This window comes from Myotis daubentonii, chromosome 16 (assembly GCF_963259705.1).
Source record: "Myotis daubentonii chromosome 16, mMyoDau2.1, whole genome shotgun sequence".
NCBI lineage: Eukaryota > Metazoa > Chordata > Mammalia > Chiroptera > Vespertilionidae > Myotis > Myotis daubentonii.
The window spans coordinates 3,058,723-3,081,285 of record NC_081855.1 but is presented as its reverse complement, the minus strand read 5'-3'; the positions used below and the strand labels follow the sequence as shown (position 1 = coordinate 3,081,285).

The 22,563-nt window shown below is 54.1% G+C and overlaps 1 protein-coding gene across 1 annotated transcript; it reads left to right on the top strand.

Annotated features, from left to right (window-relative positions):
• Positions 1-14,278: 14,278 nt before the first annotated feature.
• Positions 14,279-21,166, top strand: PLD6 (phospholipase D family member 6). The gene is made up of 2 exons (XM_059671637.1): positions 14,279-14,858; positions 20,788-21,166. The coding sequence occupies exons 1-2, from the start codon at positions 14,429-14,431 to the stop codon at positions 21,033-21,035; spliced, it is 678 nt and encodes a 225-aa protein (XP_059527620.1). The 5' UTR covers positions 14,279-14,428; the 3' UTR covers positions 21,036-21,166.
• The last annotated feature ends 1,397 nt before the right edge of the window (positions 21,167-22,563 follow it).

Genomic DNA, 22,563 nt, shown 5'->3' with positions numbered 1-22,563 from the left:
TAAACAAGATTGATAAACCTCTAGCCAGACTCACCAAGAAGCAGAGAGAGAGGACCCAAATAAATAAAATCAGAAACGATAGAGGCGAAATAACAACAGACCCCACAGAAATACAAATGATTGTTAAAAAATACTATGGACAGCTCTACTCCAACAAACTAGACAACCTGGAGGAAATGGACAAATTCCTAGAAAAATACAGCATTCCAAAACTCAATCAGGAAGAATCTAAAAACCTCAACAGGCCAATAACTATGGAAGAAATTGAAGCAGTCATCAAAAAGCTTCCATCAAACAAAAGCCCAGGACCAGACGGCTTCACAGGGGAGTTTTACCAAACATTCAAGGAAGAACTAAAACCTATGCTCCTCAGACTACTACAAAAAATTCAAGAGGAAGGAACACTTCCAAGCTCATTCTATGAAGCCAGCATCACCCTAATACCAAAACCAGGTAAAGACAACACAATGAAAGAGAATTACAGGCCAATATCCCTCATGAACATAGATGCCAAAATCCTCAACAAAATCTTAGCAAATCGGATCCAGCAGTACATCAGAAAGATCATACACCATGACCAAGTAGGATTTATCCCAGGGATGCAAGGATGGTACAATATCTGCAAATCAATAAACGTGATACATCACATAAACAAATTGAAAGAAAAAAACCACATGGTCATATCAATTGATGCAGAAAAAGCATTTGACAAAATTCAACACCCATTTTTGATAAAAACTCTCAGCAAGGTGGGAGTAGAAGGATCATACCTCAACATAATAAAAGCCATATATGACAGGCCCACAGCCAACATCATACTCAACGGACAAAAACTAACACCATTTCCCCTAAGAACAGGAACAAGACAGGGATGCCCCCTCTCACCACTCCTGTTCAACATAGTTCTGGAAGTGTTAGCCATTGCAATTCAGCAAGAAGAAGAAATAAAAGGCATCCAAATTGGAAAAGAGGAAGTAAAACTGTCCTTATTTGCAGATGACATGATATTATACATACAAAACCCTAGAGATTCCATCAAAAAGCTACTAGACTTAATACATGAATTTGGCAATGTAGCAGGGTACAAAATTAACCCCAAGAAATCTGAGGCATTTCTATACACCAATAGTGAACTTTCAGAAAGAGAGATTATAAAAACAATCCCGTTTACCATTGCACCAAAAAAATTAAGCTACCTAGGAATAAACTTAACTAAAGAGGTAAAAGACCTCTACTCAGAAAACTACAGGACGTTGAAAAAAGACATAGAGGAAGACATAAACAGATGGAAGAACATACCGTGTTCATGGATTGGTAGAATCAACATCATTAAAATGTCCATACTACCCAAAGCAATCTATAAATTCAACGCACTTCCCATTAAAATACCAACAGCATACTTCAGAGATCTAGAACGAACTTTCCAAAAATTCATCTGGAATAAAAAAAGACCCCGAATAGCTGCAGCAATCCTGAAAAAGAACAAAGTAGGTGGGATCTCAATACCAGATATCAAGTTGTATTACAAAGCCACTGTTCTCAAAACTGCCTGGTACTGGCACAAGAATAGGCATATAGATCAATGGAATAGAATAGAGAGCCCAGAAATCGGCCCGAACCAATATGCTCAATTAATATTTGACAAAGGATGCAAGAACATACAATGGAGCCAAGATAGTCTCTTCAATAAATGGTGTTGGGAAAATTGGACAGATATATGCAAGAAAATGAAACTAGACCACCAACTTACACCATATACAAAAATAAACTCAAAATGGATAAAGGACTTAAATGTACGACAGGATACCATAAAAATTCTAGAAGAATCCAAAGGCAAGAAAATTTCAGACATATGCCGAAGCAATTTCTTCACTGATACAGCTCCTAGGGCACTTGAAACTAAAGAAAAAATGAACAAATGGGACTACATCAAAATAAAAAGCTTCTGCACAGCAAAAGAAACCATCAACAAAACAACGAGAAAACCCACTGTGTGGGAAAACATATTTGCCAATGACATATCTGATAAGGGCCTAATCTCCAAAATTTATAGGGAACTCATACAACTTAACAAAAGGAAGATAAACAATCCAATCAAAAAATGGGCAAAGGACCTAAATAGACACCTTTCAAAAGAGGACATTCAGAAAGCCAAGAGACATATGAAAACATGCTCAAAGTCACTAATCATCCGAGAGATGCAAATCAAAACAGCAATGAGGTACCATCTCACACCTGTCAGACTGGCTATCATCAACAAATCAACAAACGACAAGTGCTGGAGAGGTTGTGGAGAAAAAGGAACACTTGTGCACTGCTGGTGGGAATGCAGACTGGTGCAGCCACTATGGAAGACAGTATGGAGTTTCCTTAAAAAACTGAAAATGGAACTCCCATTTGACCCTGTGATCCCACTTCTAGGAATATATCCCAAGAAACCAGAAACACCAATCAGAAAGGATATATGCACCCCTATGTTCATAGCAGCACAATTCACCATAGCTAAGATCTGGAAACAGCCTAAGTGCCCATCAGTAGATGAATGGATTAGAAAACTGTGGTACATCTACACGATGGAATACTATGCTGCTGTAAAAAGGAAGGAACTCTTACCATTTGCAACGTCATGGATGGAACTGGAGAGCATTATGCTAAGTGAAATAAGCCAGTCAATAAAGGAAAAATACCACATGATCTCACTCATTCATGGAAAATAAAGACCATTATAAACTTTTGAACAATAATAGATACAGAGGCAGAGCTGCCTCAAACAGATTGTCAAACTGCAGCAGAAAGGCCGGGGCGGGGGGGTTGGGGGGCAGGAGGTAGGGGGGTAAGAGATCAACTAAAGGACTTGTATGCATGCATATAAGCATAACCAATGGACATAAGACACTGGGTGATAGGGGAGGCTAGGGGACTGTCTAGGGCGGGGGGATAAAATGGATACATATGTAATACCCTTTGTAATACTTTAAGCAATAAAAAAAAAAAAATTTCAAAAAAAAAAAAAAAAAAGAAAACATTAAGTCCAGGGTTCCCAGCAGCTGCTGATTTGGTTTTCCCACGCCTCTACCCAAAAACTGTTGTAGGTCTTCAAGGGTTGGCGAGGTTGTGGCTGCAGGTGGAGTAGGGCTGGGGCTCCCAGACTTTTGGGACTCAGGGGAACCAGGAGGTTTGGCTGGGGCTGGGTGCTGTGGCAGGCTCAGCCTCTCTGGCTTGTCTAGGGGATGCAAGGAGCCACCGGGGAAGAGTCCCACGTTGAATGGTGAAGAGCTGGCCAGGGTCTCGGCCGCTGACATAGAGTCTTAGTCCCCACGTCTTTCCCCCTTCCCATTGGTCAGTCCACCAGGCGAGGGGCATGAGGAGGACGGGGTTACAATTTCCGACGGTGCAGTTCTTCTTTGGGGCCTCAGGTTGAACCTCTCTGTTCAGATGGAGGAGCTTGTCAGTGGGAGGTTTTTTCCATAGGGCTAGGGTCTCACAGCCCCAAGAGGCACAATAGAAGTCGCCCTCTCTTCCACAGTTACTACCCCCTTCCCGGGGGCAAGCATAATGTCCAGTGTGCCATAATTCTTGCTCTAGGGCTAGGTCTCCGCACCCGTAACCCCTGGCTTTGGTGACCCGAAGATGGCCCCCTGAGCCATACCCGGTCGATGCGGTTTGGCCACGGGAATTTCCCCAGTTTTCTCCAAACAGTTTACAGAGATCTGTCCGGATGACAGGCGCTCCTATTCCAACAACAAAGCCTATAACCGTCCCATCAGTAGTACGTGTGACCTCCCAAGAGTAATTTCTGGCCGAATGGGGGTTTCCCAGTCCCGGCTGCAGGCAGATGAGGAGAGTTAGGAAGAACACCGAGTGAGTCTGACCTTCAACGGGTCTCCGGTCTTCTGGACCCGCCATCCCTCGACGCTGTCGTTCATCTTCTTAACCTGCGTACGTGGATCCAGTGCCTCTTTCCTGCGACTTTGATGGCGGTTGGAGTGCTCAGCACCACCTGGTGGGGTCCATCCCATCTAGGTTCCAGGCTGCCAGGGTCGTGGCGCTTCACCCAGACGAGATCTCCCGGAGAGAAGGCAGGCTGCGCTGGACTGGTTCTCGGTGCGTCCTCCTCCCGTACGGCTCTCACCACCCGTCGTGCCAACGCGGCGCTGCTCTGAAAAGCCTGTAAGGACTTAAGCAAATTTCGGGTAGACAGCCAGGCAAGATCTTCCTCCCTTAGCCAGGGAAGGAGAGGTGGCAGCCTGCCAAACATAATTTCAAAAGGGGTGAGTCCTTTTATGTACGGAGTGCACCTAGCTCTGAGGAGGGCAAAAGGAAGGAGACTTACCCAGTTTTCGCCAGTCTCTAATGTTAACTTAGTTAATGTTTCCTTTAAGGTCCGATTCATCCTCTCTAACTGTCCAGAACTCTGTGGTCTATAAACACAATGCAATTTCCAGGTAACCCTCAGGGCCTTAACTATGGATTGTGTAACTTTGGCGATGAACGCTGGGCCATTATCAGACCCCATGTATAGTGGCAGGCCAAACCGGGGGACAATTTCAGTGAGGAGTTTTCTAACTACTGCCTGTGCTGTCTCTGCCTTGGTTGGGTATGCCTCAGGCCAGCCAGAGAAGGTATCAATGAAAACCAGCAGGTATTTATACCCTCCTTGTCCTCCTGGTATCTTGGTGAAGTCCACTTCCCAGTGTTCTCTGGGGTTCTGTCCTCGGAATTGCTGCCCCGGTGCGGCCACAACAGGGGGCCCTTGGTTCACTCGGGCACACACTTGGCACCTTCTAGCCAAGTCTTGGGATATTTTCTGGAGCCTTGGGATGTAAAATTCTCTTCCCAGTAATTCTGATAGCTTCGTTCTCCCCAGGTGGGTACTCTGGTGGGTCTGGGAAGCGATGGTTCGCCCCAGGGCTTCTGGCACTATAGACCTCCCGTCAGGCAGAATTAGCCATCCAGCCTCTCCTTCCCGGGCCCCTAGTTTCACAGCTAGCCCCTGCTCCTCCGGCCGATAAGTAGGCTTCTCTGGGAGCCTTCGCGCTGGCAGGGCTACGAGAAGCTCTCGGGGCCCTACTGGTCTTTCAGCCCGTCCTTGGCGGTTTGGTCTGCAAGTCGATCTCCCTGTGCTTCGGGACTATCGCCCTTCTGGTGCCCTCGGCAATGAATTACCTGCTGACAATCATCCCAGGTAGGTTGATGGGTAAAAACCACAGACTCCAAAAGAGAGATTAACCCCTGTGGGTTCCGGGAGAAAGAAGGATTCTGGTTCTTCCAATTGTACAGGTCACTAGTTGGAAAAGAGACATAAATCATGAAAGGCTGGCCGTCCAGGCCCAGATCCGGTGGCCCAGCCTGCCTCAAGGGCAGGAGAGGCGCTGGGGCCGCCGGCCCAACACCCCCGGAAGCTCCATATTCCGTTCCCTGTCCAGTATGGGGCGGACTGAAGGGGTTGGAGGACGACAAAGCCTCTCCCGCCGGTGGGTGCGGAGGGAAGACAATCGGCGTCGGCGTCGGGGGAGGCAGGGGCTCCGGGTCAAGAGCTGGTGGCGTGGTCTGGGCCTGAGGCCGGGGCTCACCCGGATCCGGCGCCGAGGGAACATAGGGAGGCGGCCTGACCCCGGGGAGTGCCTCCTCACCCGGACCTTGCAGAACAGGGGGAGTTACAACGGGGGAGTTTTGCCCTTCTGGGCCGAAGCCAAGAGGACTGTCTGTCTCTGTCCCAATTTCTTTTTCTCATTCTGACAACTCTTTAACCACCTTGGTTTTTCAGCCAAAATATCGACCCACACTTGAATATAAGGAATTTGGTCGGAGTGACCCGGCCAGCCGTAGACAACATGGTGAACCCGATAAGCAGTGGTTAAATCAAAAGTCCCTACATCCGGCCATCCCACCTGGAAAGTGGGCCACTCCCGTTTACAGAATTTCTGCAAATCAAAAGCATTAACATCATATCTGTAGTCTCTGGCTCTCTTCTTGAAGTCCTGAAAATTTTTAAGAAAACATTGCAGCGGGGAGCACACAAAAGCAGACGACAACTGCCCCATTTTTGACAAACACCAAGACAACAAACACTAAGACAAACAAACACCAGACAGACAAATTCAGTGCAGCCTAAAGTCGCACCTACCAGGGACCCCGGCCACCGTCGTGGCCGCGGGTCAGGACCAGGAGTACTGCTGCGCCCAGCCCTCCGTATAGGTCCTTCCGTGGGACGTCCCAATTCCAGTTTAACGACCGGTCCTTACCTCTCTCGAGAGTCCAGGTGGCTCGGTTTCCAAATTGAAAGTTGTTTTTTTTTTTTTTTTAATTTTGAAAGGCATTGGGGGTCAGAGGACCTTCAGATAAAGGAACTGAAGAGTCCCTCCTTGTCTAGGACCCTTTTTTTAAAATTAAATCTTTATTGTTCAGATTATTACATTTGTTCCTCTTTTTCCCCCCCATAACTCCCCTCCTCCCAGTTCCCGCCCCACCCTCCGCCCTCACTCCCCACCCACTGTCCTCATCCATAGGTGCACGATTTTTGTCCAGTCTCTTCCCGCATCTCCCACACCCCTTTCCCCCCCAAGAATAGTCATTCCATTCCCTTTCTATGCCCCTGATTCTATTATAATCACCAGTTCATTCTGTTCACCAGATTATTTATTCACTTGATTCTTAGATTCACTTGTTGATGGATGTGTACTTGTTGTTCATAATTTGTATCTTTACCTTTTTCTTCTTCCTCTTCTTAAAGGATACCTTTCAGCATTTCATATAACACTGGTTTGGTGGTGATGAACTCCTTTAGCTTTTCCTTATCTGTGAAGCTCTTTATCTGACCTTCCGTTCTGAATGATAGCTTTGCTGGATAAAGTAATCTTGGTTGTAGGTTCTTGCTATTCATCACTTTGAATATTTCTTGCCATTCCCTTCTGGCCTGCAAAGTTTCTGTTGAGAAATCAGCTGACAGTCATATGGGTATTCCCTTGTAGGTAACTGAGTTTCTTTCTCTTGCTGCTTTTAAGATTCTCTCTTTGTCTTTTGCTCTTGGCATTTTAATTATGATGTATCTTGGTGTGGTCCTCTTTGGATTCCTTTTGTTTGGGGTTCTCTGTGCTTCCCGGACTTGTAAGTCTATTTCTTTCACCAGGTACGGGAAGTTTTCTGTCATTATTTCTTCAAATAGGTTTTCAATATCTTGGTCTCTCTCATCTTCTGGCACCCCTATAATTCTGATGTTGGTACGCTTGAAGCTGTCCCAGAGGCTCCTTACACTATCTTTGTATTTTCGGATTCTTTCTTCATTTTGCTTTTCTGGTTGGGTGTTTTTTGCTTCTTCGCATTTCAAATCTTTGCCTTGATTCTTGCGCTCCTCTGGTCTGCTGTTGGGAGTCTGTATAGTATTTGTTATTTCAGTCCGTGTATGCTTAATTTCTAGTTGGTTCTTTATCATAACATCGAGGGTCTCATTAGATTTCTTGAGGATCTCACTACATTTATTGGCGGCTTCTAGACAGTTCTTAAGAGACCTTAAAAGTGTGGTTCTGAACTCAATATCCTCCATTGACAGTTTTGTCCTGTTTCTTTGTCTCTGCATTTTTTATGCTTTCTTGGTGCACCCCCTAGTGGTCTTTGTGTGCAGTCTTCCTGTAGTTAAGCCTTGATTGTTGTAGGCAATACCGGGGGTGATTTGACCTCCAGGCTAACTGGCTATGAGAGTCCGCTGTGTCTGCAGTGGGAGAGCTTCTGTGCTGGATCTCTAGGGCGGTGCTAATCTAGCGTTTGCCTGAGGCTATCTGGCAAATGGCTCTGCGCAGGGCTTGGGCAGGGCAGGTCCCCGGGAATCTACAGGGCGGGCCGGAGCGAGCAGTTATGGCTGCTCTCAGTTCCATCCCTAGGGGCTCTGCCTCTCAGAGTCCCAGCAACCGCTGCAAACCTCGGAGAGAAAGCTGCCCTCGAGTTCTGACCGATGCCAGACAGTCCCGCTTCTCCCGTTTGAGTCTGGGTCCCCAGAGACTCGCCCGGATCTGGAGCTCAGAGTCTGAAACTCCCTCCTGATTGAAAACAACAACCGCGCCCTCGGCCTCCAGCCCGCTCTGCGTGCACTCCGCACCTTAGTGTTTCACTTCAGCACTGCGCCTCCTCTGAGTCTTGGTATGCATTTCTCTTTCCTCCTAGTTGTAGAATTTCTACTCAGCCAGGCTTCCTGTGGTTCTTGATGATGTCCGTTCCATCTTTTAGTTGTTTTTTGAGGTGGTTGTTCGAGGCAGCAATCTCCGGCGTTAACCTATGCCGCCATCTTGGTTTCTCTCCCCCAAATTGAAAGTTTTGGGTGGAGTCTCCTCCGTCTCCCTGGAACCCGTGACAGAGACTGGAGGCTTCCTTGGTAGTCGTTCCCCACAGGGATGTGGGGTATCTCGCTGCGTGCCAAGCGATAAATGGGGTAGAGCCTCCTGCCTTAAATAGGGGGTCCCTCTCACCCCTGCCAGGGAGAGCCTCCTGCCCTAAATAGGGGGTCCTTCTCATCCCTGCAGGGATCTCGCTGGGGCCTCCAAATGTTATGGGTTCACTCAGCGAGATAGACCACCGACTCAGAATTTAAATTTAAGAGCCTTTATTAAGCTGGCCAGCTGACTACAGCTACAGCACCTGCTGTTCCCGACTGCTGCTGAGGCAAGGAATTTCCCTGGACATATGTCTTAGATCTATATTTATTTGCCCAATGTTTTCCTCTTTTACATTTAGGGCATAGTCCAGGTTGTTTGCAACCTCTGCCATTTCTTTTTTAACCCCTTTATTAGAGGGACACTGTTTTGCCATGTGTCCTGTTCCTCCACAAGTGAAACACTTGTGTGTTTGACTTTTCCCTGTGCTAAACTATTGCTGAAGAATTCCTTCAATGGAGGTTCCCTTTAATGCGGCCGCAATGGCGACTCCTTGCATATATGAGGGACCAATATCTGCGCAAATGCGGATATAATCTGAGAGAGTCCCCTTTCTTTGATAGGGCCGCAATGCAGCTTGACAGGCAGTGTTGGCATTTTCATATGCCAACTGTTTAACTATTAACATGCCAGCCTCTCCATCCACTATTACAGGCTATTACAGGCTGCTTGGCCAACAGCCTGTAATAGCCGAGAGACAAAATCCTGATACTTTTCATCTGGCCCTTGAATAATTTTTGAGAGCGCCTCTGTTTTCTGACCAGAAGTGGGTAACTTTTTCCAGGCTCTGATCCCAGCTCCATTAATTTGCCCATTAAGCTTCTTGGGGGTATTGAATTTGATTATGGGTATTAGCATAGGCTCCTTCTCCTACCAGCATTTCATGAGAAATATTAATCTGGGCAGCTCGATTACGAGCAGCTTGTTCCTTAGCCTTTTCATCATATTCTGATTTCCACAAGAGATAATCCCCTCCTGATAAACAAGCCTTGGCAGTAGCTCTCCAATCATTAGGTGGGAGAGCCTCTGAGGCTATAGTTTCCAAGATGATTAAAGTATAAGGGGAAGTAGGCCTATCCTGAGCACAGGCTGTTTTTAACGCCTTCAGGGTTTTAAATGGAAGCGGGTCATAAGTACGCTCACGCTGTCCCGTGTTAGGGTTCACCTGTTCCATAACGGGGAAGGCATGAATGCCCAATTCCTCACCACACTTTCGTGCCTCCTGAAAAACCATCTGGAGAGGGGAAAGTGGAACTGGTGCTGCACAAGGCAGCGGAGAGTGGTGGGAACATCCCCCGCGGCTTCTCTTTTTCTTGCCAAGAAGCTTTAATGCTTCTAAAAAGTGTTCTAACACACCCTCTATATCACTACCTTCTTCAGTTCCAGCAGAAAAATATTCTTCCTCCTCTTTTGCCTGAACAACACCTGTATCATCATCATGATAAAGGGCAGCAGCTTCCTCAAGATCCTCCTCATCTTGAGGATTTGTCTTTAAAATTTACATTATTCTTTTTTAATATACTGTCTTTTCTAGACCCCTGTTTTGTGCCATCACACTGCTTCTCTTTTTTTCCTGGCTGAAGAGACGGTTGATTATGGTCATGCCTGGGATCTAAACAACCCGTATCAAATTCCATAAGGAAATGCATCAACCGGGGTCTTACTTGGCCCAAGGCTTTATAATGATTGCGCATTTGTTCTCCAACTTTCTGCCACGTTTCTAAGTTAACGGTTCCTTCCTCAGGAAACCAAGGGAAGACCTCCTGAATGAATTTTAAAAAATTTTCTACTTGCTTGTCATTAACCTTAGTTCCTTTACTGTTGAGCATAGACTTTAACATTTTCCCATAAAGGGCATTGTCCCTAGATTCTAACTGTCCCATGCTTTGCTCCTGACTATCAAAAAATTGCTCCTCCCTGACCTTAATGAGTGCACTCTCTATCCGGAGGAGTTCCTCACCATCTGCTTCCCAAGTCCTCAGGTCCCTGGCTTTTGGGTGCAAATTTGTCAGGGCCTGCCTGACAGGTTAAACTGGGCTGAGGTAGGGAGGTGGGAATTGAGAAAAGAAAGACAGGAGAGCGGGATTGGGAGGACTGCAGTCAGGAACTGAAGTTTATTAACCACGTAATGCCTTTTATACACAAAACACTGAATAGGAGGTCTGTCAAGAGGAATGTATTCTTTGTTCCTCTTAATCTCTAAGGGAGAGACAGAGCAGAAGGACAAATTCTCGATACAGCAAATCTCAGTAAACAGGTACAGACTTCTTGATAAGCCATGAAAGGCTGTTTTCATTCTACAAAGGTTGCTCTCATTCTACTGGTAACCGCCATCCAAACAAATCTGGGAAAACTGTGTGGGTAAGGGTCCCAGCCTTGCTAGCCCCTTCAGGTGCAAGGACCGTGTCAGCTTACACCTGGTCTCCAACAATCTCTCTCCCCTGCAGTGCACAGCCTCAGGTGTGTCCTATTGGGTTTGGGCTTTTTAAATTCTTACTTTTATTTATTCCTAGGGGTCTCTCCTGTCTCTTCCTAATGTAATATTCAGCCAATGATTTCGGTAGGGGTTGAACCTAAATACTTCGAGCCTGGAAGACCAATCTATCTGTAGGTTGGGTAACACTTACAAAGCTCTCTTGGCTTTCACTTTTCCATGGGCTCTTCTGGTCTCACTCATTCATAGCTTCCCATTTAGCTAGGAATGTGTGAAGAGCATAGCTCAGCCTCCTACGGCTTTCTCCCAGGATCTCTCTGTCACATTTATGGCTGGTCTGCTACTCACCCCATACTCACTGCAACTTGGAGTGGAAGCTTGGACTAGGAAGACTGAAGATTTTTTGGGGTCCATTCCCACCACTATTAACTAGCAAAGTGTAGGGTTTTGCAGCCAGTCACACAGTGTTAAGCCTACCAATTTTCCAACGAACCTGGGGGGTGAGGAGATGGGAGAAGCTTTAGTCAACAGGCCACATTTCCTGCTACTCCCATCATAAGCTCCAGCAGTTTTTCAAAATTAAGGAACAATGGCCTCTGTGGGCACTTCTATCTGGGAGAAAGCTGCCCTGATGCTAGACAATCAGTTACCCCCCTGATGTCTCTGGTGCCTTTCAGGCTGCTGCCTCAGCACTGGAGCTCAGAGGGAGTGAGTCCAAGTAAGTCCGTGCACAGGCCCTTTAAGAGGAACTGCTTAGGACTCTAGCAGCCCTCCATTTCTCTCAGCCTCAATCCCCACTGGTTTTTATAGTCAGAAGTTATGGGGATGTCTCTTCCTGGCACCAGAACCCTGGGCTGGGAAGCATGGTGTAGGCTTGGGAATCCTTGCTCCTTGCGGGGGGGACCAGATAGCCCTCCTGATTTTTATCTGCCACACGTGGGTGTGGGACCATCCCACTCTGCCTCTCCACCCTTCCTGCCAGTCTCAATGTGGCTTCTTTAAGTCCTTAGATGTAGGACTTCCATTCAGCTTGACTTCAGGGGTTTCTGAATGATGGTTGTTCTGTAGCTTAGTTGTAACTGTGGGAGGAGGCCAGTAAAGTGTTTATCTAGTCCACCATCTTGACCAGAAGTGAAAGAATTTTAGATTAACAACAAAGTTTTAAAGATAGCATTAGAGAGTCTCCACATTCTTGTCACCCAGTTTCCCTTACTGTTAGCATCTTATCTTACTATCAATGGAGAAACTGAAATTGGTACATTACTATTAATCCTCAGACCTTATTTGAGTTGTGCCAGTTTTTCCACTAATGTCATCGTTCTGTTCCAGGATCTAGCCAGTCCAGGGCACCACATTGCATTTAGTGGTCCTATATCCCCAGTCTCCTCTGGCCTGCAATAGTTTCTGAATTTTTTTTTCCCATGACCTTGGCCATCTGGGAAAATACTGGCCAGGTATCCTGTGGAATGTGATAGCATGTCATCCAATCTGTATTTCTGACGCCTTTTCCTCGTTACTGCACTGGGGTAATGGGACTGGGAAATAATACCACAGAGGTAGGGTTCCCTTTTCATCACAGTGTATTGGGGTACATGACATCTACATGGCATCTCTGGTGTTTCCAGCCAGCACTTAGTTAAGGTGGCATTTACCAATTTTCTCCACGTAAAAGTTATTTTCCCACTTTCCTTACCAGTCACTAAGTCTCACCTTCCCTCAAGGAGGCGGAAGATTTGGTTTAACTTCCTGTGTGGGGCAGGAGTATTTACAGATATTATTTGGAATTCTTCTGCAAGACACTTCAGTCTTCTTTTTCATTTCTCTCTCTCTCTCTCTCTCTCTCTCTCTCTCTCTCTCTCTCTATATATATATATATATATATATATATATATATATACACATTTGTATTGATTTCAGAGAGGAAGGGAGAGGGCCAGAGAATTAGAAACATCAATGATGAGAGAATATCATTGATCAGCTGCCTCCTGCGCACCTCCTACTGGGGATCAAGCCTGGAAACCCAGCCATGTGCCCTTGACTAGAATTGAACCCGGGACCTTTGAGCCAAACAAGTGAGAGCCTTTTTCATTTCTTTAGCCATTTACGTAGATCAGTATAGACTCGTGTATAGTTATTTTGTACTTGGGTTAGAATCCAATACTGCAGTAGTCACTTTGCTCTTCAAATTGTTCCCGATTTGGCCTCTCGGGGTTCCTTAGGCTGGGCCCCTTGTCCTGTGGATACACTGCTCTCCTTGTTCTTTTCTGAGCAGTTCCTCACGTTTGGGAAGTACAAGGTAACTCAAGCTCATCTTGTTTCCCCTGCCCCGTCCGAGAAGCCATCATTTCTCCCAGGAGCTCAGGTTCCTCTGACTGGAGAGCAGTGTTCAGAAGCCGAGACCTGGGAGCAGGTGCTGGAGTCGCTGCTGGGTGCCACCTGCATTAACACACACAGGAAGCGACCGAGTCCCCACCACGGGACTAACCAGGCGCCGCTACTCACCTCTAACGACCCCTTCTTCCATCCAGGGGTCTGCTTTTGTAACAGATGAAGGTCATGGCGTCTCAGCCGGTTACAGGAGATTGTAGAGGATAAATCATTTCCACGTAAAGACCAGATTCCGGAAAGAAGAAAGAGAAACACACCCGTATCCTTCCTTCTCTTTCCTGTGAAAAGTGACAGCTCCTCCCCAGCGACACTGGCCGTGCTTGCTGAGACCGGCCCGGACCTGCGCTCCTCTGTCCTGGCCCAGCAGAACCGCACCGTCCAGTACCGAGGGTTAGACTGCACAGGGCGGGTCGCACATCACGCCGCTGCCGACGTGCAACGGGACACCCTCCAGCTCTTTGACAGCCTCTGTTTCCAGACCTCCCCACTTGCCTGCGCCTCCTCTAGGCGAATGGTAGGTGCGAACGGAAACCCGCACTGCTCTGCAGCCCCCAGGGTGGAAGGGCCTGGCTGCTGCGGGCGTCGCGGGCCGGTGAGCTGGCTGTAAGCCTAGGGGCAGGGCTGGCACAGGATGCGCAGGTGCAGGCGCGGTGGGCGGAGAGCGTGGTGGATGGCAGCAGCCCTACAGGCGCGGGAAGCGCAGGCGCAGGCGCAGGCGAGGTGGGCGGTGGGCGGGGGGCGGTGGCAGCACGAGGCGCGGGAAGCGCAGGCGCAGGCGCAGTGGGCAGAGGGCAGGCGGCGGTGGCAGCACGAGGCGCGGGAAGCGCAGGTGCAGGCGCAGTGGGCAGAGGGCGGGCGGCAGCGGCACGAGGCGCGGGAAGCGCAGGCGCAGGCGCAGGCGCGGTGGGCAGAGGGCGGGGCGGCGGCGGCACGAGGTGCGGGAAGCGCAGGCGCAGGCGCAGGCGCGGTGGGCAGAGGGCGGGGCGGCGGCGGCACGAGGCGCGGGAAGCGCAGGCGCAGGCGCAGGCGCAGGCGCGGTGGGCAGAGGGCGGGGCGGCGGCGGCACGAGGCGCGGGAAGCGCAGGCGCAGGCGCAGGCGCGGTGGGCAGAGGGCGGGGCGGCGGCGGCACGAGGCGCGGGCGCCTGAGCGTTGGACTGCGGCCTCGGCGGGCAGGCGGGCGGCATGGCGCGGGTTCGCTGGCAGATGGTGGCGGTGGCGGCCATGGGCCTGGCGCTGGCCCTGGAGGCTCTGCCCGCGGCGCTGCGCTGGTTGCGTGTCGGGCGGCGGCGGAGGCCGCGGCACGAGGTGCTCTTCTTTCCGTCGCAGGTAACCTGCACCGAGGCCCTGCTGCAGGCCGCGGGGCCCGGGCCCTCGGCGCCCCCCGCGGGCTGCCAGTGCAGCCTGCCCCACGGCGAGAGCTCGCTGAGCCGCCTGCTGCGCGCCCTGCTGGCCGCCCGCGCCAGCCTCGAGCTCTGCCTGTTCGCCTTCTCCAGCCCGCAGCTGGGCCGGGCCGTGCAGCTGCTTCACCAGCGCGGCGTGCGCGTCCGCGTCGTCACCGACTGCGACTACATGGCCCTCAAGGGCTCGCAGATCGGTCTGCTCCGCAAGGCAGGTAGGCGCGGTGCCCAGGCCGGCGCGGCCCGCTGGGGGCCCAGGCCCCCGGCTGGGAGGAAGGTCTGGCCTCTGGGAGCGTAGGCGGAAGGGAGAAGGTCAGAAGCGCCCATGTGGGGTCAGGGCTGAGTACGGGTGACACCCCATCTATTTCCCAGGGTGGCTTTGCGAGGTCAGGCAGGCTTTAGCCCGTGAAGCTCCAGGGCCATCCGTGAGGGGCCCCTGCCCTCCCGTGGGGGTGCCTGGTGGGTGTGAGCCGCCTGTGTGTTTTCCGCCAGCGGAGGGAGTTCCTCGGGGCTCCCAGAGGCCGGGGTGCCAGGGCCACCCGTAGGGCCAGAGCCTCTGGGAGCCCCCACATTCCCAGGGGACCGAGTGGGAGCCCTTGTCTGGTAGAGCTGGGGGTGTGCCCGGCCAGTGAGTGAGTGACGGCTGCAGCTGAATGAGGACGGCTCCGCCCGAGGCCTTGGGAAGGAGGGGAAGGTGGGGCCAGGCCCCGGTGCGCCCCCCGCCGAGCTGGTGCGGGGGTGGGGGGGGGGTGGGGGTGTGTGTGTGGCAGCCAGGTCGGCATTGAGGGGCTGGAGGAGGAAAAGGCGTTGCACCTTAAATACACTCGTGACTTTCGTGCGGGGGCTTCTGAAATGAGTGAAAATGATATTCTAGGAAGTGGGACTAATATTTAGTTGGTGAGAAGTTAATAGGTCTTTGCAGCCACAAAACACCTGGGAAGCCGTATCTGGGCTCTTACTAGGGCGGGGACAGGCCCTGCCTGTGCGTGTGGGCTGCATGCGACGCGAGTCCCCAGGCCCCGCGGGCAGAAGCCTTCCCCCGCCCGCCTCCGCTCGGCTCTCCAGGTGGCCAGCACTGGACCCTCGGCGCCCATCCACCCCTCCATCCCCCGGGCAGCCATGCGTTGTCCTAACTGTGGGTCCTCTGCGGGGGAAACGCTAGGCATGGGCCACTTTTATTTCGTTAGCTTTTGGAGAATCGTGAAATCTCAGGCTTGGAACGGACCGGAAAGGGCGCTGCACCAGACGCCGTCCAAGGCTGGCGGCCCTGCCGTCATTCATGGTCACCTGCTCAAGTACCTTTGTGTCAGGGTTTGCTCGGATCGGTTCCAGGCGCCAGGGACACGGTGGGGAACGAGACAGGCCCGGGGAGCCTCGCCGAAGCCTGGGCTCCTAAGGCGGTGAGCGGGGCCGGGAGTGTCAGCCGGGCAGCGGGTGGCCGCCCGCAGAGCTCAGCCCGTGCGGAGCGAGGGGCTCCTGCTTGAGGAGCAGGTGTCCCGGGGCCAGAGGAGGCAGGAGGAGTTGGGGGGGCGCACAGGTGGGCCAGGCCCACAGGCACGCCGCTTCCTGCAGGGGCATGGGGCCCCATTCAGTGAGGGAAGCCGGCAGAGGCGGGCAGCAGGGCGCTCGGAGGAGAAGGGGGTGTGGAGGAGCCCGAGGCGGGTGGGAGAGCTGCGCGGCTGCTGGAGGGTCAGGAATGGCTGCTGTACCCTGTTGTGAAGGTGAACCTGACAGGGTTTGCAGGTGGGTTGCCGGTGCAGCGTGAGGAGAAGGGGTGGCCCGGTGAGCGATGCTTTTCAGTGTAGGTCTCAGTGCTGCATGGGACATACTTCCCTTCAAGTTATGTGTTGTTGATCTGAAATCCCAATTTAATTTGGACATCCTGTATTTTCATTTGCTAAGCCTGGCAAACCTATTGGAAAGCAGCCCATTTTAAACTTGTTTTAAATCACATTTCCAATGGCCTCATTTGCTGAGCAGATATTTAGGCACCGTTCCAGGGTTATCGCCGAGTGGGCAGGGCCGCTGCAAAGGGGGGTGGGGGGTGGGGGGGCGAAAGGCAGTGCGCTGAGAGGAGCCGGTGGGGTGGAGAGGCAGAGAGGCACTCGTCCTGTGCTGGGTGCTCAGGCTGGGCTCCCCCGGGCAGACCTGCTGCTTCGGGGACCCTCAGGCCTCGCTGCCACGCGCCCGGGGCTGGTTTCTTCTGTGCTCCTTTCTCCTCAGGCTCAGGTCCTCTCCTACAGAGTGGGGTGCAGCTCCCAGCCAGGAGGTGTTTACTGGGGTCCCGTCCCGTGCAGTAGCGACCGTCTCACAGCGTGGAAAGCCCAGCAGTGACGAATGGGCAGTGCCTTGCAGGCTCTGCTGGCTGGGACGGTCTCCGGAGTTGTGGGTAGGGTGCAGGTTGGTTTTCAGAGGAAACAGTAGTGTCTGCGTGTCTGCCATGGTCCCTGCTGCCTGGAGGACTGTCTGTGTCCCCTCCTGGGCCACAATGCCCCTGGTAGCTGGTGTGGCAGGTCACTGTCAGGCTCAGCCACCATCACCTGCCCAAGTGACAAGATTTGCACTTTTCCCATCCACTTGGCCACAGATAGCAAAGTTAGCAGCTGCTAGCAAATGGTCCCCAGAGCTGCAGTGCTTGAAGGAGAGCTGTGGGGGCAGTGATGGGGGAGGGAGAGCTGTGGGGGGCAGTGAAGGGGGAGGGAGAGCTGTGGGGGGCACTGATGGAGGAGGGAGAGCTGTGGGTGGCAGTGATGGAGAAGGGAGAGCTGTGGGTGGCACTGATGGAGGAGGGAGAGCTGTGGGGGCAGTGAAGGGGGAGGGAGAGCTGTGGGGGGCAGTGAAGGGGGAGGGAGAGCTGTGGGGGGCAGTGAAGGAGGAGGGAGAGCTGTGGGGGGCACTGATGGGGGAGGGAGAGCTGTGGGGGGCACTGATGGAGGAGGGAGCTGTGGGGGGCACTGATGGGGGAGGGAGCTGTGGGGGGCACTGATGGGGGAGGGAGAGCTGTGGGGGGCACTGATGGGGGAGGGAGAGCTGTGGGGGGCACTGATGGGGGAGGGAGAGCTGTGGGGGGCACTGATGGGGGAGGGAGAGCTGTGGGGGGCACTGATGGGGGAGGGAGAGCTGTGGGGGGCACTGATGGGGGAGGGAGAGCTGTGGGGGGCAATGAAGGAGGAGGGAGAGCTGTGGGGGGCACTGATGGGGGAGGGAGAGCTGTGGGGGGCACTGATGGGGGAGGGAGAGCTGTGGGGGGCAGTGAAGGAGGAGGGAGAGCTGTGGGGGGCAGTGAAGGAGGAGGGAGAGCTGTGGGGGGCACTGATGGAGGAGGGAGCTGTGGGGGGCACTGATGGGGGAGGGAGCTGTGGGGGGCAGTGATGGGGGAGGGAGAGCTGTGGGGGGCACTGATGGAGGAGGGAGCTGTGGGGGGCACTGATGGGGGAGGGAGCTGTGGGGGGCACTGATGGGGGAGGGAGAGCTGTGGGGGGCAGTGAAGGAGGAGGGAGAGCTGTGGGGGGCACTGATGGAGGAGGGAGCTGTGGGGGGCACTGATGGGGGAGGGAGCTGTGGGGGGCACTGATGGGGGAGGGAGAGCTGTGGGGGGCACTGATGGGGGAGGGAGCTGTGGGGGGCACTGATGGGGGAGGGAGAGCTGTGGGGGGCACTGATGGGGGAGGGAGAGCTGTGGGGGGCACTGATGGGGGAGGGAGAGCTGTGGGGGGCACTGATGGGGGAGGGAGAGCTGTGGGGGGCACTGATGGGGGAGGGAGAGCTGTGGGGGGCACTGATGGGGGAGGGAGAGCTGTGGGGGGCAATGAAGGAGGAGGGAGAGCTGTGGGGGGCACTGATGGGGGAGGGAGAGCTGTGGGGGGCACTGATGGGGGAGGGAGAGCTGTGGGGGGCAGTGAAGGAGGAGGGAGAGCTGTGGGGGGCAGTGAAGGAGGAGGGAGAGCTGTGGGGGGCACTGATGGAGGAGGGAGCTGTGGGGGGCACTGATGGGGGAGGGAGCTGTGGGGGGCAGTGATGGGGGAGGGAGAGCTGTGGGGGGCACTGATGGAGGAGGGAGCTGTGGGGGGCACTGATGGGGGAGGGAGCTGTGGGGGGCACTGATGGGGGAGGGAGAGCTGTGGGGGGCAGTGAAGGAGGAGGGAGAGCTGTGGGGGGCACTGATGGAGGAGGGAGCTGTGGGGGGCACTGATGGGGGAGGGAGCTGTGGGGGGCACTGATGGGGGAGGGAGAGCTGTGGGGGGCACTGATGGGGGAGGGAGAGCTGTGGGGGGCACTGATGGGGGAGGGAGAGCTGTGGGGGGCAGTGAAGGAGGAGGGAGAGCTGTGGGGGGCACTGATGGGGGAGGGAGCTGTGGGGGGCACTGATGGGGGAGGGAGCTGTGGGGGGCACTGATGGGGGAGGGAGAGCTGTGGGGGGCAGTGAAGGAGGAGGGAGAGCTGTGGGGGGCACTGATGGGGGAGGGAGAGCTGTGGGGGGCAGTGAAGGAGGAGGGAGAGCTGTGGGGGGCACTGATGGGGGAGGGAGAGCTGTGGGGGGCAGTGAAGGAGGAGGGAGAGCTGTGGGGGGCACTGATGGAGGAGGGAGCTGTGGGGGGCACTGATGGGGGAGGGAGAGCTGTGGGGGGCACTGATGGGGGAGGGAGAGCTGTGGGGGGCACTGATGGGGGAGGGAGCTGTGGGGGGCACTGATGGGGGAGGGAGAGCTGTGGGGGGCAGTGAAGGAGGAGGGAGAGCTGTGGGGGGCACTGATGGGGGAGGGAGCTGTGGGGGGCACTGATGGGGGAGGGAGAGCTGTGGGGGGCAGTGAAGGAGGAGGGAGAGCTGTGGGGGGCACTGATGGGGGAGGGAGAGCTGTGGGGGGCAGTGATGGAGGAGGGAGAGCTGTGGGGGGCACTGATGGGGGAGGGAGCTGTGGGGGGCACTGATGGGGGAGGGAGAGCTGTGGGGGGCAGTGAAGGAGGAGGGAGAGCTGTGGGGGGCACTGATGGGGGAGGGAGCTGTGGGGGGCACTGATGGAGGAGGGAGAGCTGTGGGGGGCAGTGATGGAGGAGGGAGAGCTGTGGGGGGCACTGATGGGGGAGGGAGAGCTGTGGGGGGCACTGATGGGGGAGGGAGAGCTGTGGGGGGCACTGATGGGGGAGGGAGAGCTGTGGGTGGCAGTGATGGGGGAGGGAGAGCTGTGGGGGGCAGTGATGGAGGAGGGAGAGCTGTGGGGGGCACTGATGGGGGAGGGAGAGCTGTGGGGGGCAGTGATGGAGGAGGGAGAGCTGTGGGGGGCAGTGATGGAGGAGGGAGAGCTGTGGGGGGCACTGATGGGGGAGGGAGAGCTGTGGGGGGCACTGATGGGGGAGGGAGAGCTGTGGGGGGCACTGATGGGGGAGGGAGAGCTGTGGGGGGCACTGATGGGGGAGGGAGAGCTGTGGGGGGCAGTGATGGGGAGGGAGAGCTGTGGGGGGCACTGATGGGGGAGGGAGAGCTGTGGGGGGCACTGATGGGGGAGGGAGAGCTGTGGGTGGCAGTGATGGGGGAGGGAGAGCTGTGGGGGGCAGTGATGGGGGAGGGAGAGCTGTGGGGGGCACTGATGGGGGAGGGAGAGCTGTGGGGGGCACTGATGGGGGAGGGAGAGCTGTGGGTGGCAGTGATGGGGGAGGGAGAGCTGTGGGGGGCAGTGATGGGGGAGGGAGAGCTGTGGGGGGCACTGATGGGGGAGGGAGATCTGTGGGTGGCAGTGATGGGGGAGGGAGAGCTGTGGGGGGCAGTGATGGGGGAGGGAGAGCTGTGGGGGGCACTGATGGGGGAGGGAGAGCTGTGGGGGGCACTGATGGGGGAGGGAGAGCTGTGGGGGGCACTGATGGGGGAGGGAGAGCTGTGGGGGGCACTGATGGGGGAGGGAGAGCTGTGGGGGGCACTGATGGGGGAGGGAGAGCTGTGGGGGGCACTGATGGGGGAGGGAGAGCTGTGGGGGGCACTGATGGGGGAGGGAGAGCTGTGGGGGGCACTGATGGGGGAGGGAGAGCTGTGGGGGGCACTGATGGGGGAGGGAGAGCTGTGGGGGGCACTGATGGGGGAGGGAGAGCTGTGGGGGGCACTGATGGGGGAGGGAGAGCTCTGGGGCAGCGCGGCTGACTTGCCCTTTTGCAGGTATCCAGGTCCGGCATGACCAGGACCTGGGCTACATGCACCACAAGTTTGCCATAGTGGACAAGAAGGTGCTGATCACCGGCTCCCTCAACTGGACCACTCAAGCCATTCAGAACAATCGAGAAAACGTGTTGATTATGGAGGACGAAGACTATGTGAGGCTTTTCCTGGAAGAGTTTGAGCACATTTGGGAAGAGTTCAACCCTACAAAGTACACCTTTTTCCCACAAAAGAGGAGAAGTCACTGAAGCTCTGCTCTCACTGTGTCTTGGAGTCGGAGGGGAGGGGAGGGTTTAATGTCAGAACTTCCGGCGCCTCGGGTTGAAACCAGACCAGACGTGCCCGGGCGGCCCGAGAGCGGCCAGTGTGCTGCCTGGAGCTGCGGTGTCCGACTGGGCGTTCTGCTTGAGATGAACCTCAACGGCAGAAAAAAATCATCGGGACTCTTCACTGAGATACTGACGGGACCCCAGTGCTCCGCGTTAGGAGGGGAGGGAGCTCCTGCCGCCATAGGCCCGTGCGTGGCCCGAGCTGGGGTTTCCCTCCCGCCTGAGCCCGCGCAGCCACAGCGCCTGGGCGCGCTGGCAGGAGCCTGGCTGGCACCGTGGCTCAGAGCAGGGGCTGCTCCTCATGCCCCGAGCGGGTGCAGTGCCTGCTTCAGGGCTGCAGCTCTGGGATCCTCTCCTGAGTCCAGGGAATCTCCCGCTCTGGCCAACTCCGCCTCGTCAGCCCTTTCGGTGTCTCCGGGAATGCTCCCTCCGCGCTTGCACTAGCCTGGCCCCTGCAGCCGGGCCTGGCAGCACCTGCTGTCGCCAGCTCCTCCTGGCCAACGGGCAGGTCTCTGTCAGGAGAGGGAAAGGAAGGAAGTCAGGAGGGAAAGCAGGCGAGCTGGGCGTGGTGGGCGCAGGGAGCGCCTCCAGGCCCCGTCCCACCCCCTCCCCTGAACATTACCTGCCCAGCACACGTGGAGGTGTTTCTGTGGGCAGCTCCCTGCGATTTCCATGTGGCCAGGTGTGTGGCTGCCAGGAAGGGCTGTAAGGGACAGAACCTGCTTGTTTCCATAGGCTGTGCTTTTAATTTTTAATGTTCTCACATCCGAGGTAGTTTTGTTGTGTTTAGAAGTGGTCTTCACGTTAATAACCGGGGACTTTGCTAAGTTGCATTTTTGGGTCCATGCGATGATCCACGCGTTACCCAGAGAGAAGGCAGTTTCGGGTTGTGTCTTGCAGGTCTGGTTTATCCTCAGCGCAGGGTTTACACCCACAGGGAAGTAGGAGGCCAGGTATCTGACATACATTGTGAGATAGTGCAGGTTACTTTATCAGAGCGCGTATCTTTACTTGTGGGCGGCTGGTACTACCTGTCCTCTCTGCGCTGAGGCTTGGGTGTGTGGTGTCTCCTTCCCTGTCGCGCTCACAGCACCACCCAGAGACCATGTGTGCTGCACGTTTCTTCTTTTTTAAAGTTACCTTTGACTTAGGGTGTCAGGCAAGTAAATGCAAAGTTAATTTTTCTTATTTAATTGAAGCTATAAAGTATACTGTGTGGATCAGAAATCACAAGAAATGGTCTTATGTTAAATGTGCTTTTTATCTGAGTCTGTACTCCAGCAGAGCATGTTCTGGAAAAGGGAGAAGTTGTACAGTGTCCTGGATGCCACACATTGAATAAATATGTTATTCTGGAATGTTAGTTCTGTGTCTACTTTTTACTCAGTCATTCAAATTGGGCTGCTCTCTATTAAACAAGTGAAACTTGGGGGGAGGAAGCAACATA